Raw genomic sequence first — 17,503 nt, 5'->3', positions numbered from 1 at the left:
TCTGACTCTCACCTGCACGCCTCTGACTCTCACCTGCACGCCTCTGACTCTCACCTGCACGCCTCGGCCCTTCGCCACACTCGGAGGCTGTGTAAGAAACTGATTGCACTCTGTAGATCAGTAACTTCCTGATCTTTCTGTGTTCGATTCCAACTTTTAAACCAACGTTCTTCATAAATGGGGATCTTCCTGCAGGGGGGGGGGGCTGTGCAGATGCGACGGGGGGGACAGCATGGTTACTGTACGCCTCCCTTCTGGACTGAAGCCCCGTCTTCCTGGCTTTGTCGTAATTGGGGATTCAGCTCATAAAGCAGCATCATGATTTGCAATAAGCACAGTTAGGGGAAAGTAATGAAGGTGTAAATCAACCCAGCCACTGTTTTCTTCCTTCCTCATCTTTTAATCCGATGTTGGCAGTCTCCCTCCTCCTCTCTGCCTTCTGTTCTCCTCTTCTTCGTCTTCGTTTCCCTCGGTTTGCTGTAATGGAAAGCCTGGCGCTTTGTAATAAAAGCAGAGTGAGCAGCAGTATTAGTAAACAGTCTTGGCTATCATTCCGCCACCTCCTTCATTTTGTGTGTGCAGGAGGCATTTCATGGCCCCATATGGCGCTGAGGTTGTGGGCGTGGAGCTAATGAATGAGGATGGAATGAAGAGTATTTAATTCCAGTCTGGGAGAGGGACAGGCAGGGAGTGTTTGACGGGCCTCCTCCAACCAACGCCTTTGTTTCCACTTTTTCACAGCGCTCGGGGAAAAAAGCCTCCTGTTTCAGGCGCCAGCAGTGGGAATGTAAATGCAAATGTGCTGCACACAGGCTTTGCAGAAGGACCACACATCCCTTCATTGGAGGAGGGAGGGGGTTCACATGCCACCCCCTCCCTCAATAAAGACGTCATCAGAATTTGGATTTGGACTGGGAGCTGTCATAAAAAGCGCGGCGCTGGCGAAACGTTCCCTTCCTCGCTCCACATCGATCGTCCCTGCTCTCTTGGATCTGTGGTCACCTTTGCTATAAAGCGGGTTTTACCTTTTTAATGCTGAAGACTTTACTTATGCGACCAGTAGGGGGGGGGTCTGGTGACCTCAGACACAAAGACATGATGCTGAGCAAAATAGAGGCGTGGCCTGAATTTCGTGTGCATGAAAACCAGATTGGTCTCTGGAAGCGGCGTCGGTGTGGATCAGTCTTCTCGCCTGCCTGTTTAAGTCGGGCTGGCCTCCATGGAAACCTTAAAGCAGTATTGATTGTTTATCTGTAATAACACCATGCTGCTGCAGCAGATGGGGAGGGGGGCGGGGCGGCGGGAAGGTGGTGATAGATAACCCTCTTTTGACTGGAGGCTGGTTGTGGTGGATCTGCGGTGAAAAGCGGGGGCCTGAACATCTCCTATCTGTCGATAGTCCAGGTGTGAAATGGGAAATGGAAGAGGTGTTAGTGGGGGGTGGGGTGGGGTGGGGGTTATCAAAGCAATGTGGCCCGCGCTTGATAAGGCCCCCTCCTTCCTGAAAAATGATTCCTGAACTGCCGTTCAAACCATCCTCCTAACTTCCTGGTGGAAGCTCAGACATTCATGACGGTGGATTTTCAGCTGATATTTTCAGACGCCATTGTTCGCCTCTTACACGTTAAGCCCCGCCCACCCCGTAATAACGCCGTTGCAGTTGGATGATGAGTTCAGGGTCTGTGTGGGCGTACAGTCAAAGCAGGTGCAGAGGTTCCTCCCAAACTCAGACAGCTACATGACTTTGTTATCAAGTTACTATAAAATTAAGTTACTTCATGCTGAATTTACTTCATTCTTAAGGTACTTGATACCTGTAACATTCTGTAATTCTCAATATTTGAAGTGATTTTGTAATGTAACTGTAAAGTTACTCCACTCTTAAGTTACACCATGTCTGTTAGGTTCTGCTGGGTGTGTTTAGTTACTTCATGTTTAAGTGACTCTATGATAAAGTTAAGTAACTTAATTAGTTACTTCATGTTTACATTACTTCAGGCATGTTAAGTTACTGAATCCTCAAGTTACCTTGTGGCTAATTTACTTCATGCCTAGGTAACTTCAAGCTATTTAGGTTACTAATATAATTATTTTTTTAAGTAGTTTTTGCTTGTTTCAAGACTTTGTGCTTCATTTACTCAGTTACACCCTACTTCAGCTACTCTATGATTTAATTACTCTATACTGAAGTGACTCAGTGCTTTAGTTTCTCTATGCTTCATTTATTCTCTGCTTCAGTTACTCAATGCAACAGTTACTCCATGCTTTTAGTTACTCTGTGCAGCAGTTACTCCTTTGTTTAGTTACTGCATTAAAGACCAAGAAAAAGCAGCTTCTGGAATGAACTCAAAGTTTTCAACTGAGCTTAAGGTGGAATGAAATTAGTTTTTAACTGAGCTTAAGGTGGAATGAAATTAGTTTTTAACTGAGCTTAAGGTGGAATGAACTCCCAGGTTTTAACTGAGCTTAAGGTGGAATGAACTCCCAGTTTTTAACTGAGCTTAAGGTGGAATGAACTCAAAGTTTGAATCTTTTTTTCCGTCTGCCTTTTCTTTGGTCTTATGGACTCATCGTATTTTCCCTCTGTTCCTTTTTTTTTACGCAGAACAAATTAAAGCAGTAAAATTCCAAAAAGACTTCAGCAAAAAGGGAGAAGTTGGAGCGCCTGAGCTTTGACTCCAAGGAGGAGCTTGTTTTCTTCCTGCAGCCTTTGGTTGGGCAGATGCTTCAGGAGTGAGATGCTTTGCTGTGTGTTGTTGTGACACTGGCGTTTGCTGCAGTTGATGCACGTCTGAAAGGATCCGCGCTTCCACCCCAATCCCTTTCATGTAATTGCCCCTGTGGGGGGCAGAGACAAACGTGGGACCATGACTCCTCTGTTGATCAGCACATACTCTGACCTTTGTGTCGTCCAATCAAAGCATCTGCTTCCGGAGACGCGCCATTCATTTGAAAGAAACGGCGCCGCGCTGATCTAAGATCCTGGCGGGCCGATAATCTGAACGGCTTGATGCTGAACTAACAGCTTTTCATTAGCGACTTCAGTGCAGCTCGTGCTCCACACGGACCTCTGCTCTGCGGCCCGCGGGACACTCAGGAAGCAAACACAGATTTGCATGGAGGCGGAGACTCTCAGAACCTCCAGTGAGTTAGGCCACAGCCCCCCCCCCACAAACACACAGGCTGCTGGTGACAGAACATGCTCTGGTGAAGTCACCGCAGAGTCAACATCAGCATCAGCGGATGCTAGAGACGGCGCGGCCGTGCAGCGGCGAAACAGATGCTCACTCCGCTGCACGGCCTTTATTAATCCTCACAGGAGGACATTCAGTCGCAGCAGACCTTTGTCAGCCCCCCAGCTTAGGTTAGTGACTCTAAGCTTCCATTTGCTCAATTATTTCCCGGAAATGGAATAAAAAGAAGTAATCATTCTGTCTGGGGACATAAATAGACCCCCCCACCACTATGTGGTAAACTTGAGAGAGGGCAGGCAGTTTACCTCAAAGCAAGAATGCAAAACAAAACTAATAAAATATTTTTATGTTAAGGCATCCTAGTCTTCCTAATCAGGATCATTTATAAACTTCCTCTGAACTCTGCATCTACCAAACATGCAGCTCTGAAACAAAAGTTTTTTTTTTCGCATTTTGCATTAAATAATATATAATCATCATATCCTAAAACCTGAAATCAGAATCTTTATTCCTAAAATCTGCATCAGCTTTAAGTTACACAAAGACAAACACAGTTTGTGGCCGTGTTGTGGGTCAGTCATGGACAGAGTTTGTGTGGATCTGTTCTGGTTTGGGGACAAAACGCTCTCGCTGGCATTTCTGCTGCCTGTTTAGTTGCAGCTTTAAGGCACCAAACCTGCATGAAGGCTCAGAAACACAGAAGTGTTCACTTCCAGTCTCCCAGGCGTTTGGATAAAAACACGTCAGACTTCCCATCATGCCCTCTGGTATTCTAAGGGTGACGCTGAGGCGGCGTCTCTCCGGATCGTCTCAGGACTTCAGTTGTTTTTAGGCCGTGATTCTTTGCTCCCCTCCATCTGTATGAAATCTCCTCTCAGTGATTCATTTGTGTTGATCTGTGTGTGTGTGTGGGGGGGGGGGGCTGCGGCGCTGCGTCTAGACGCCGTTGCTCCGCTGAGTTAAAGATCCGTAAGTATCGACGGGTAGCAGAGGAAGATGTTTCTGTTTGTCGTCCCGTCGTCTGTGGAGCAAAGGTTCCTGCAGACACCAACCCCCATGGATGAGAAGACCAAGACCCCCCCCATCTCACCCAGGATTCAACTGCATAACACAGCCGTGAGTGACACCACACCCCCTAACAAAGTCAGGCTGCAGCTACAGAGAACACCCCCGCGCATCAGCAGCCTTCCAGGCCTCCTCTGTGGATTCCAGCTCCACCACTTTACCTGTGGCATCCACTCCTCCTCCCACCATGTCTATTCCCCTGCTCCCCCCCGGCTGACATTCTCCTTTCCCACTTTTAATTGCACCCCGGGGGGTTTCTGGGAAGTCTGCAGCTCACCGGGTGCCTGGCCGTGTCGCTCATGCGCCTCGTTAGCCGCAGAAATAACAAAAAAAGGTAAATAAAATCTGAAAAAGGGAGGAGACGAAGCCAAAAACGCAGCCGTGGCCCCCGCTTTGAGGCCCCCCACTCCGAGGAGCATCAGCGCCTCTGCTCTGCTGTCGGACAGATGTATTGATGAACACATCTGCGAGGCTCCGTCTGTGTCCTCCTGGCTCCGGGATCAATAAAACCAATGGATGCATTTCATAACTAATTGCTCCAATTCCCAGTGTTATCTGGGGTGGGGGTGGGGGTGGGGGTGAGCGTGGCATCAGGGGGTTCGGCAGCGGCAGACGCTTTCATCCTGCTCAGCCAGCGCCCAGCACAATGCCCAAAGTCTTATTGCTCTGCAGCAACTTTGCACAATCTCTGACAGGCAATTTAAAGCAATTTCCTCTCTTCATTTTTTCATCGAGACACTTTTAATGCAATTAAACGGCAGACGATACGAAGCGGAGAGGAAGCCCAGGCAGCCCGGTGCTGCTTGTAAACACCGCGTCTTAACTGGGAGAATATAATTATGGTGTCATGTTCTATTACACACCTTCATTATGATGCCCCCCCTCCCCGAAAAACAAACAGGAAACAACCAAACCTGTGGCTCCTGAAAATACAGCTGACAGGTCCGTGTCCGCCCCTGCAGCTGTTCGTCCTCACAAAAGCTGTGAAAAAAACACATGTACCCCCCCCCACCAGCGGTTTGGACACGCCCTGTTTGTCTGCAAAAACGACGTTTCTCAGGTTAAAGCAGCTTCACAGCATTTGTCGGACATGTTCAGGAAAAGAAAGCTGCTCTTGTTTTTTTATTTGCTGGAATCGTGAACAGAAGAAGAAGCCCTGAAGGGCAAACGGATCAGCTGTTCAGAACAGAGGGCCTGATGGGAAATCTGCTGTTTACTGTGGAGACGTGAAGCTTCAGCCTCAAAGTCCGATTTGAGGAACGGATCCAAAGGTTCAGATCCGGCAGAGGTCTTCTGCTCTGTGGAAAGTGTTCCCCCCCTCCAGGAGGTCAGGAGGACCCGGTGTGCCCCCATCAGGGTGGTCTGAGCAGCAGAACCTCCTGGTTTGTTCTAAAGCAGATAGCAGCTGCAGGTCAGTGTGTCATCAGGTCCGTTCCTGATGGTGTTCAGGTTCATCCCTGCAGAGAATTTTGATAAGACCCATAAAAATCAGACTAATAATCGTCATTTTTGTGGAGGTTTGGACAGGAATCCAGGAAAGGACGTCCTGGTTCTGCAGCGTTCTGTCAGCAGAACGGGATGGGGGGTGTGAGTGAGCAGGTTCCTTCAGAGTTCACCTTCCTCAGGTGTTTTGAATGTCTTCTTCATCTAAGTCTTTTGTCAGGAGCGCTATTGGGGGGCGGAGCTTCCACAGTTTATAAACGGGGTCACAGAACCACGAACCTCAGGGGCGACCCCCCCATACAGTGAAAGCATTAGCTCTACATGCTGACATCATGGGGAAATGTATGGATAATGGTGCCCCCCCCCCCCCCCCCTCAGCTCTGGGGGGGTAGAGAACTTCATCAGCCCACCCCAGAGACCCACTGGTATTTCTAGCAAGCTGAAACCCGGAGCAAATCAATGGCTGATGGTCCCTGGTGCGCACCCCCCCCCCCCCCCCCAGTTAAGTAAATTCATAGTGCGCTCAGAGCTGGGGGGTGGGGGGGCTGGAAGAGACATCCTTCTCTGTGTGAAGCAGTTTAAACAGTGGAGGCCGCGGGTGATGTTACCGCCACCAGTCCCACCTGCTTCCATCAGCACGATGACCCCCCCCCCCGATGCTGATCCAGGCAGAGGACACATGCAAAGCCCTGCGATGATGCACATCAGCTCCGGCCCTAGTCAGCTAAGTAGACAGCTGGGGGGGCTGACCCCCCCCCCTGCTTCAATTTGCTTCATAAGGGGAAAGCAGAGCAGGCCTTAGTTGAAAGATGGCAGCATAATGGACCCCCACCCCCCCAGCTGCTGACGCTGCTCTGACAGGACGTTTTTTACCTCTCCTTCAAACCCCCTCCCCATCCATTCTGCCCCTTAATGTTGTCACGGTAACAACACTGAGATGGGGCTTTCAGCACCGGCTCCCCTTCCATCACAGACAAAGAGCATCGGAGCGGCAGCCGCTCTTAAACTGGGTCGGAACAGAATCCCAAGATTCAGACGACCTCTCTGTTCCTGAAGGTCACCGTCCAGAGACCTGCTGACTCAACAAAAACCGGATCAGGTTACGTCTTAGACCCTCCGGTGCTGCGTTTTTCTCTGCAGTTTCAGCCGATAAATGAGTCGATCGTTCCATCTTTTCTCCTCGGAAAGCCGCCGACCTTTACAGAACCAAATAGTGAAATGTCTGAGCATCAACAACCAACAGTTACCATGGCAACCATCTGGACTCTCATGGGTAGCTCTTGTGGGAGGTGAGGGTTTTGACCGACAACCTCCTCATACGTTACAAACAAACCTCTGGGTTTTAAACCTAAAAAGTGTTCAGCGTCGCGATTTGCTTCTTTTCTGTTACGACAAATTTCCGAAAAATTCTTCCGGGAAGCAAATCTTCAGCTGAGGTGAGATCATGAAAAGGTGCAGCCTGGGGGGAGAGGGGGCTGGGCTTGAGGTTCAGCTTGACGTCGGCGTCACAGTTGCTGCTCATTTTGCCGGTGCCATCTGACCTCTGTGACCTTCAGGAGCACAGACATAGAGGTCCAGTGCTGGCGGACCTCTGCTGGCGGCAAACTTTGGCGATCGGAGGCCGACAGGCCGGAAGAGCGGAGGAACCTGCAGCTTCTGAGGATCTGCTTGAAGCTGCTGCAGGTCTGAGCGGTTTGACGGAGGAGACTTTAAGATACTAAACTTAGCTCCAAGTATCCAAGACAAAACTGGGTCAGCACCTCTCTGTGCCCCCACCCCCACCCCACCCCCCTGTCTGGCTCCTCAAAGCAGGTCAAGGTACTTAATTCATGTTCCCTATTCCTCCAGTCCCACTGTGAGGAAAGCCCATTTGTAGGGAGGCAGACTGGGTAGCCCCCACCCCCTGCACCTCTGAGCAGGTGAGAGGAAGCTGCCGATGCTCCCCAATGATACCCCCCCAACCCCAACCCCATCCAAGGAGCAGGGGAAATCTCCCGGCCGCCAAGGAGTAACCAGAACAAAACCATTATAGATGACCTTTTTTCTCATGGATGTGGCCCCCACTGCTGCCCCGTTCCTCAGCACTGACGGTCAGAGGATGGTGTGACCCCCCCGTCATAGGGGAGTAGTCTGGCTGTCAGTCTGCGGGGCCTGACGGTTCCACGTCCACAAATGCCTCTGACAGCAGCTTCAAAGCATTTTCCCATCAGTCTTAACAAAAACAGTCTAATCTGATGGTCCTCAGGCTCCGCCTCTCTTCCCTGCACCAACGCGCTCCGTGCACGCTCCGTGCACACTCCTGACTTTTGCACATCTCCTTTCTGCAGCTGACGTCCTTTTCTTGAATTGATATTTGAGTTCATAAAAACAGGTTGGAGTTGGTCAGTGGCTGAAACGTCAGAGAAACAGTTGAGGGTTTTGACCTTTGGGGTCAAACCCTGGAGAAAGTGCTTCCTGGTTCTTCTGAGGTTTTTACCTAAATCCCAGTTTTAAAGCCTCAAACTTTAACTTTCTTTTTTACATTTTCATACAACATGGGAAAAGGAAACTTATGATGGAGCAATCTTCATGAAATATGACACACGCCATCAGGTTAAGTCTACAACCTCCTAAACTTTGGTACCAGCTAAAAATGTAAGCCCCTCCTAAGGATTTCCATTTATGGCCCCCTAACCCCTTCAGCGTCGTTGGGAACCCACTACAGAGAAATTGTTGCTTTTTACTTTTCCAAAACTTTCATGGCGTTTGTGTGACAAGCTCACAAAATAGTCGCTCCTTTAATATTCCCACATTTCTTACTGCAATATTTGTGAAAACTCAATAGATGAATTGTCGGCTCAAGCTGAACGAAACGATATAACAAACGATATGACTATATTAGGAATGTGGGCGTGGTTAACAAAAAACCCCAGTTGCAGATTCTTCTAAAAGTTACATAGATGACATAAAACGGTTGCTATGGAGATAAGACCAGCAGAAAAGCTGCCATTTTTCATCAATTTGTCATGTAGAGTTCTGACCAGGGGGGCAGGAAGGCTTCTCAGTGACATGGGTGGGGCAAAGGCCTTAAATCCATCTGTCTCTTGTCTGTCAGGCTGTTAAAGTAGGCTGCAGTAAACTCCTCAGTCTTATTGATTTAATTTATTTTTGGTAATTATGTGGCGTGGTGAAACACAGACAAAAGTCTGTCTTACAAAATCCACCAAGCTCTATTTTTCCTGTCATATAAAGAAAACTCTTTAAATGTTCTCCTTTCACATCTGATATATTTGTGGGTTTAAAGTTTTACATTTTCGGCAAATCCCCATAGAATTTATTGCTGTGTAGAAACTTCCTAAAAAAAAGATGTTTCTGTTAATTGAAACAAACGATTCACTGATTTCTGTGTCACACCACTAATCCACGCAGAAAACACTGTGGTCCTGAGCAAAAACATCCCAATTCGGTTTTCTGTAAAACAAATAAGAATTTGACAAGAAGATAACAAGTTTAAGATGAATGTGAGCTTCTGCTGGTGTAATAACTTACCTGCAGTTGAAGCAGCAGTGTTATTGGCATGTTCATGCCGACACTGCAGAAACGATCAATTTGCAATATCCTGTGGTGCCCTATTGAAAATCTATAGTGTTTATGTTGCAATTTCTCTTCTTAAATACAACCAGACTCCTTAATTGCACCTTTGTGGGCATGTTTGCAGTCAGACTCAATTAGAAACATTGACACCGATGCAGTCATTTAAGCCGCTGCTGGTTTTTCAGAATCTGAATGGCTGGTTTGACTAAGACAAGCTAGCTTTGGGTTTTATTCTACCCCATTTGTTACCCATCCAGGGCCAGCCCTGGTCTTCCGGGGGCCCTAAGCCCTCTAACTGATCAGCAGCACCAACAAACTGTAATGAGTTTTTTTCTTGGTAATATTAGAGAGCAGATTGTCTTGATATTTAATGCCCCAGCCGTAGAACGGCGTTGTGACGTTCCCCTGCTGAGTGGAGGGTGAATTGTTACAAAGCAATGCACGGAACTGACGGGGGTTCATTTCCATCAGCCCCCTGCTTAGAACGCTGCCCTGCTGGTAGAAACGTGTGTCGCAGGCTATGAATGTGGAAATTTAATATTTATTCTACACATTCTTACAGCATTGGAAAACGTTAAGAATGTTTGTGTCTTGTTTTTCCTCCTACAGAAACCATATTAAAACAAAAAATATATTTCTCTCCCCCATCTTTTTACATTTTCAAACTAGGGCAGCGCCAAAGAGCCGCATGCGGCTCCTGAGCCGCAGGTTGTCGACCCCCGCACTAACCCATTGGGGGACAGCGCATCTTGTGTACCAGGGACGGCCATTTTCTCTTAACACAATTTTTAGAGAACATTCTAAAAATCGTTTTTGTCTTCCGGTTATTTATGACATAAGTCTCCAACTTGAACTAAAATTTAAGAGCTTCAGGGAGGGGCTGCTAGGTCGTCCACCCAGTCTGGTCCTCAGGAGTTCATCCTCTATTCTTTGTGTGAATTAAACAAAACCCTTGTTGGTTTGTGAGGAAACTAAAAATTGTTTGTCTTTTAATCCAAATGTTTTTGCCTGTAATTTTCATATCCTTATAAATTCTTCTGTTTTTATTTTTACTTATTGTTCAGCAAACTTTGCATTTTATGTACATACATCTCAAATAAAATTGGGAAAAAAAGGAGTTGTTTGGAATGTCATTTAATGCAAATACCAGCAAGTAAAAAAACAAACTTTGAACGGAAGTAAAATTTAAGTGTTTTATTTGAGAACAACTGGATACTAAAATGTTTTTTAAACTGCTTTCAGTATGAAATTTATACAGTTAACCTCCCAAAACTGTTTTGGAGTGTTTCATTATGATATTTGTGAGCAGAATAGCGAAAACAATTTACATTTTGACGTGTAAAGCTGGTGTTGCTGCCTGAAATCCGTGCATACCCTCAGAACGTTTCCAAGATTGGATATCCGTTTCCTTGGAATGCTGCTTGTGCATCCCAAATATACCATGACAGAAGGTAAATAAATACGTATATATCCTGAATAATAGACAAAAACGATGCATTCATCCCTTAATGCCTATAAATATGCATCAAAAATAAATGTGCATTCTTTGGCTCCAAAATTACCCACATTTAGCATCAACATGAAAGCAAAAACATAAAAGGGAGTTTCTTTTCGTGGCGTATCCCGCCTTTGCCCCAAAGCAGCTGAGATAGGCTCCAGCAACTATGTGGCCCTGAAAAGGATTCAGTTGGTTCTGAAGATGGATAGACACTAAATTGATAAAAGCTTTCGACATTTTGTCGTGCCTTAAATGTTTTGAAATTTTTACAAAGTAAGTTTATAAGTGCATTTTTTATAGCTAAAGCAGAAATAAAGCATTAGAAGAATGTTCTGTGTAATGATGAAATCTCTTTGACTTTGTTTTATGTTTAAGTGTGACGTTACAAACGGACAAAAGGATGTACCAGTAAGTTAAACAACTGTCATGTATTAATAAATCCAAATGAGTTTAAAAACTGAAAAAGAACATTTTGTGGACCTGTGTGGGCCTTTAAATAGTGCAGTGGGAGTGACTGGTTCAATTCCCGACTCGTTAACAAACCGTCGCTATAAAAGCTGACTCTGCGTGAAGATCATTCATGGACCAGAATCCCTGCTCTGATGCAGATAGAGTAGTGTGGTGGCAGTGTCTCTGTGCTTCCAGTGAGAATGTGTCGGTTCAATTCCCAGTTAGAATAAGGGTCCTTAGGAAGTAGATGTCATAGTCTGTGTCTTTAAACCTGATTGTTGATTTTTGAAACATGTGGAGCGTGTTCAGCTCAAAGGAACAAAGCAACACAGTTCTGCTGTAGACAGATTAGCACAGTGGGAGTGTCTCTGTCCTTGAAGCATGAGAGTGCAGGTTCAAGTCCTGGCTAGTTGCATCACAACTCATGCTTGGGGTGAGGAAGAGTCAGGGATGCTGGGAAGGGGGGGTGGGTTCATCTTTAGTCTGGTAGGAGATCAACGACTTCTGTGCTATAAGATAGGTGATGAAGGTTGATATTAGAGCTACAGCTAACTGGTAGTGAGACAAGTACCTAGAAGACTAGAACCGTACAGGAGGGCTAAACCAACTAGAACTAACTATTAACAGGAGGGAGGGAGTAGATTTTTCTAATGCATAGAAGCTGCAACTAGATCATGATAGTACCTTGACGGTACAAACACTACATTATGGTACTATACTTTCTAAATCTTGTCTTTCTATAACTCTAAAATTAAGTTGGTGCTCATATTATCAACTATTTGTAGAAATATACCAACCTAAAATTGTAGTTAGTTGCTAAAATAAAAGTTTTACTTACCTACACCCCCATCCCTCACCACCACCTTCTTCCAGGTGTTGCTCTACCTGTATTGCATCTACAGTATGCAGACCCTCCACACATCCAAGCTGCATTCTGCATGGATCTATCTAAATGCACATCTTCTTCTGGGATCCTCTTCTCCTGGTCCTCCTTCCTCTGGCGAGGGGGGGGGCAAAGATGAAGCCCCCCTTTCCAGACGTCCTGACTCCTCCTAGCCGCAGCTTGAATTGTGAGGCGACTGAACACCTCGATGTTCCTGACTGGGACTTGAACCTGCGCTCTCCCGCTTCAAGGACAGAGACACTCCCACTGTGCTAATCTGTCTACAGCAGGACTGTGTTGCTTTGTTCCTTTGAGCTGATGACTGTCAAGGAGCGGCAAAAACCAACAACAACAAAACTGAGACGGGGAATTGAACCAGCACTTCTCTGCTTTGGAGATCAAGTCAGTTCCATCGCACTACTCTGTACATCAGTCAGCACTTTGTCGATCACCATTTTTCCTCCATCTGGTGCTTTCTGGGATTTGAACCAGCACCTTCTTGCTCTACTGTCTCCTTTCATCTCCATCAGTGGAACCTTGAAGCTGAAGTTTGATTGACAGTTGACGACCTCACATCACCAGTTGCTGCTGCTTCACCGAAAGTGTTTGGTTTGTTTTTTTCCTTGGTTCACATCCTGAAAGTGGATCACGGGTGGATGGAGGCTTTGGTGAAGCGTGTGATAGAAACTTGTGTGTTTACTTTGTTCTTTTTCTCCAAGCAGGAACTCTTTCTTTTGCTGATGATGCAGCCATATTACTTTTTTGATGGGAGTATATTCTTCATACGCTGTCATTAAAATCTTAGACTCTGTCTCACTAAAGTATGGCGCTCTCTATTTACCGTATTTTCCGGACTATAAGTCGCACCAGCCCAAAAATGCATTATAAAGTAGAAAAAAACACAGATAAGTCGCACTGGACTATAAGTCGCATTTTGACGGGAAATTTATTTGACAAAATCTGAGACCAAGATATAATAACTTGCACAAACTCATATGACACAATCATAACAGACTGTTTATCTCATAATTTCACATTAATTCTTGATCAGCAGCACCAACAAAATGCAACTGTTTTTGTAGTATTGTAGTATAAATGAGATCTCTCTATTACTACATTTTGTGAATGTATTATTGTTGCTGCTGAAGAACTGAATACAGTTTATTGCTTGCATGTTGGATGCACATTTAGTGGTGCCAAAACAATGTAAAAGAAAAAAATATGAATGAAAAATGTATATAGATATATATTTTTTAATGTAACATTAGGCGCTCAACAAATGACTTTCACAAAACTCCAACTTATTAAAAACAGCAACTTAATAGAAAATCAAATAACGATAAAACAATCCAAAATAAAGAACACAACAGCTCAATGATGGGGATTTAGGAAAGTCAGAGTCTTTATCCGTCTGAAAAGGACCTCTTTGCACCAAATCCATTCTTCCTGGATCAGAGAGCGGTTGGCCGTTCAGCTGGACCAAACTCACCAGCAGCAGCATTAACGTTTTCCCTTTCAACAGAAGATGTGGTGACAGGAGTTTCTTCTGCAGCTACAAAAAAAGCATTATTATTATACAATAATCAATGATAAAGCTAATAAAATAAGAATACTAAGAATAGTTTACTGGCTCATTTAAAATCTGTGTGCAGGAGGTTTTTCACAATTTCATGATCTTTTTATATATTTATGAGAGATTGATTGTTTGATTGTATATTTGCATGAGGTCATATTTTTTTATTTAAATATGAACAATGTGGGACTTCATTCTCTACAGCTGCTGTTTATGAAAAAAGGGGTTATGCAGACACTGTTTTTTAAAATACTTTACATGCTATTAAAGTAACCTGAGATGACATCTTCAATGATGTCAGGAACATCTTGGGAGGTGGACGCTGCACCACCTCCAAAACTTTATGAGAGCAGAAGAAACTGTGCAAAACATCCTCATTATGTAAAACCAAAACTGCAGAATACAAATAAGAAATAAATGTAGCCATTTATAAATAAGAAATGTGAACACTAATTTGAGTAGAAATGGAAATATACACATTTATACACTTCTTTATTGTTATTTTGTATGTACATAATTTTAAAATTAGTAAATTTATTTTGTTCGTCATTTATAAATGAGAAAATCTATTTCCTGTTTGTATTTTGGCAGTTTTGATTCTCCATATTTCATGCTAATGCAAGATTTTAAGACACACTCATTGTTGTAAAAGTCAGACTACCTGACTGTCTAACAGATAAACAGCAGTTTTTATGCTGACATGAACCGGAAAATGCAGATCGCACTAAATATGTGTTAGAAAAACAATGAAACAATAGGATCACGTGAGTTAAAACATTTATTTATCAGCCGCCGTTGTCATTATTTGCTTTTCTCTGCTCTCTGCCGTTTTGGAAGGTCATGTCTGACCTCATCTTGGAAACTTGGGTGTCAGAATTATTTTCTAGTTTTCCATTGGAAATAACGACAAACGGGATAGTTTTGTGCAATCTTCACCTGGTTGATTAGTATTTTACGTAAATCGCGCAGCTGCACAGAAAGGCAGGAGAAGAAAACAACATCCTCCAAACTTACCTTGTGACTGATGTTTCAATTCTTCATCTTTCTTCAGCTCCTGATGGATAAAGTCTCTTTGGCATAAAGTTCTCTTGTTGTCGCCTTGATCAACGTGACGAAATGAGCTCGTTTTTTTTTCTTTCTCCAGACTTTATTGAAACAAACTGCGCTCGTAAATGTACACTGTGCCAGGCTCAGATGAAATGATGTTGACCAATCGTTGCTAAGAGTGGCGTTACGTCATCATTTGGGTTGCCAGATTGGTTCAGGTGTGTTGAAGGGGGCGATCATTAAAGTGCAGCCAACTTTCCTTTGCACAACATTCAGAGCGCACGTTGGTACGGACGCGCTGTGAAATGGGTTGCCAGATTTGGCTCTTTTTTATTTTTTTCGCCACTTCGGGGCCCTGGTGGTGGCGGGGGCCCTATGCGGCTGCGTATTTCGCGTATAGGGAGGGCCGGCCATGTACCCATCTCATCATTCTGTGGATTAAACCCTTCAGCTTTAGCGGTTATAAGTTGTTTTTTGGATCGGTGCCTTCACCTTTTTTAAGTAAAACAATTGAAATAACTATCCATGTTGTTTTCATTTGTGTTTATTCTTCATTTGTAACCTTTGCTGCATCCTGGAGAGGTCTGAACCGATTCCACAGAAGGTTTGTGAGTCTGAAAACAGCTGAGCTGCTGTGATGCACAGCAGGACCGGCTGAAGACTGGAGCCCGACCCCAAATGCTGAACAAAAAAGGACTCGTTTTTCTGTAGTTGTACGCTGCAATGACTACACAACACAACGGATAAAAGGTTAAAAGATTAAAAAAAGACCTTCATGTGAAGGATTAACCAGAAAGTGACGGTGCTGTCAGGGTTTTTGCATGAACTGCAATGTTAAAAACAGAGTGGCGTGATCCATCTCATGTCTGGATTATTCTCCTCTGACTGCAGACCAGAGGTGATGCATAATCCTGGGAGAGAAAAGAGGGAACAGGGAGGATGAACGATTTAGAGGAAGGTTTGGGTAAATAGATGAGAATTTATGAGGAAGGAAGGAATAAAAGGATAGACCAAAGAGGAATTGATGATAGACCGATGGATGGATGGAGAATGCATGGGTAAATGCATGGATGAGTGGATGTTGAATGGATGGATGAATGAACATTGGATGGATGGATGGATGGATGGATGGATGGATGGATGGATGGAAAGATGGATGGATGAAAATGGACGGATTCAAGTGAACCAAAGCTTTGAAGCAGAGGTGGTTTAGTTGGGTTCAAAGATGTTCCTCAGGTGTTTGGGGTGTGGTCTGCTTCTGAACCTGTAGACCCCCCGGGTCCTGACTTTCTTGTTTTGTCCCCCAGGTACTGACTGCTGCCTCAAGTGAGACGGGGACCCCCCCTCCAGCTTTGCTAGAACACAGCATGAACCCGGTCCTCCATCCAGACCACTGAGGACGGCGTAAGAGAGCGCGGTGTGGGGGTGTGGCCATGGATAGAAGGGGCGTTTGTGCACTGATGGTGCTGTGGGCCATGGCCCACCTGGGTTCTCCGGCAGACGGGTCCAGATCCCTGCGAAGGACTACAGGGGGGCGGAAAGGGTCTCCGGGACTGACGGGACATGACGCCAACGGAGTGCCGCTCAGACGCTCCAAGAGAGGATGGATGTGGAACCAGTTCTTTTTGCTGGAAGAGTACACGGGGACGGACATGCAGTACGTTGGAAAGGTAGGAGCTCGGGCTGGGGGGTTTGAGCCTCAACTCGTCTTTGATCGAGTCCAAAGTGACACTTATCGAGCCGCACGGCAACAAAGGTGGGTTAATGAATACCAACCCACAGCCAGTCTTTGACTGGAATTAAGCTTCTTTATTTAACAATAAAAGCTTTTGTGGAAAACTTTTGGCTCTTTGTAAACAGAGTATTCTGTATAAGTATAAGTAGATGCACCAAAGCTTCTAGAATCCACTAAAACCAGATTTTCTGTCACTGGCTTTAAATGGACAAAGGGGGGGCCTGGAGTTAGCACGCACCGCCCCCACCATCCCAGAAAAGAAAGGAACATGAAGTCCAAACACGGGGAACAATGTCCGGATCGTTGGGTTGATGGGTAATCCATGTTTAGAGGAAACATCTAAGCTCTCATGCCGTCTTTCTCCTCACTGCTGTTTGGTTGTGTGACCGAGACGAACCTTTAAAACTCCCTCAGTTAAAACCTCACTGTCGCTAAAGTTTGAAAAGTGGCTATTTTTGTTCGGCTAAAAATGTATCTTGGTGTTTTGTCTGTCGAATCCATATTTATGAGGAGAAAAAGCTGTTTTTTTCTTTTGAGGGAATACAGGAGATGGCTCCTCATTTGCATGAAGCATTCCTGCAGGAAGCTCAAGACTTCTGATGGATCCGATTTGAAATTCTTATCAGAACAATAAAGTAGCAATTGATTTCCTCTGTAGCTTATAAAAGAGGGCAGAATTGGGATTCATCCATGGTGACGTGACGCTCCGAGGTTTCCGCTGCTGGGATGAGCCTCATCCCACTCACATCCCAAAGCCCTGAAGTAGAGCCGGACTTCCTCTAAAGCTGTCTTTGGTTCACTAAAATGAAAGCACCGATAATCTGAGCGGGAAGAGGCCCGAACAAGACGATGGACTGTATAATTCCTGCTCTACATGCAGAGGAGCGGAAGTCAAGCCGTCGCTCCGCTCTACTGTAATTGAGGAGATTGCGAAACACGGTGGCAAGGTCAGGAAGAGCGGCGAAGGAAGAAAGGTTGTTTTGTCCGAGCAGATGAATGGGGCGACTGCTTTGCATTCCTATCATGTGTCCACAGAGGATGG

General features: G+C 45.2%; 1 protein-coding gene across 1 annotated transcript in view; it reads left to right on the top strand.

Annotated features, from left to right (window-relative positions):
- The first annotated feature begins 16,159 nt into the window (after positions 1–16,159).
- LOC101175274 (cadherin-6) overlaps positions 16,160–17,503 on the top strand; it is a 36,489-nt gene continuing 35,145 nt past the window's right edge. The window contains exon 1 of the mRNA XM_020712466.3: positions 16,160–16,396. Within this exon, the coding sequence (XP_020568125.1) occupies positions 16,160–16,396 (237 nt within the window). The remainder of the gene's footprint in view (positions 16,397–17,503) is intronic.

This window comes from Oryzias latipes, chromosome 20, assembly GCF_053564925.1.
Source record: "Oryzias latipes strain Hd-rR chromosome 20, Olatipes_Hd-rR_3.1".
Lineage (NCBI taxonomy): Eukaryota > Metazoa > Chordata > Actinopteri > Beloniformes > Adrianichthyidae > Oryzias > Oryzias latipes.
Note: the sequence above shows the minus strand (reverse complement) of the source record. Positions and strands in the feature narration are given on the sequence as shown.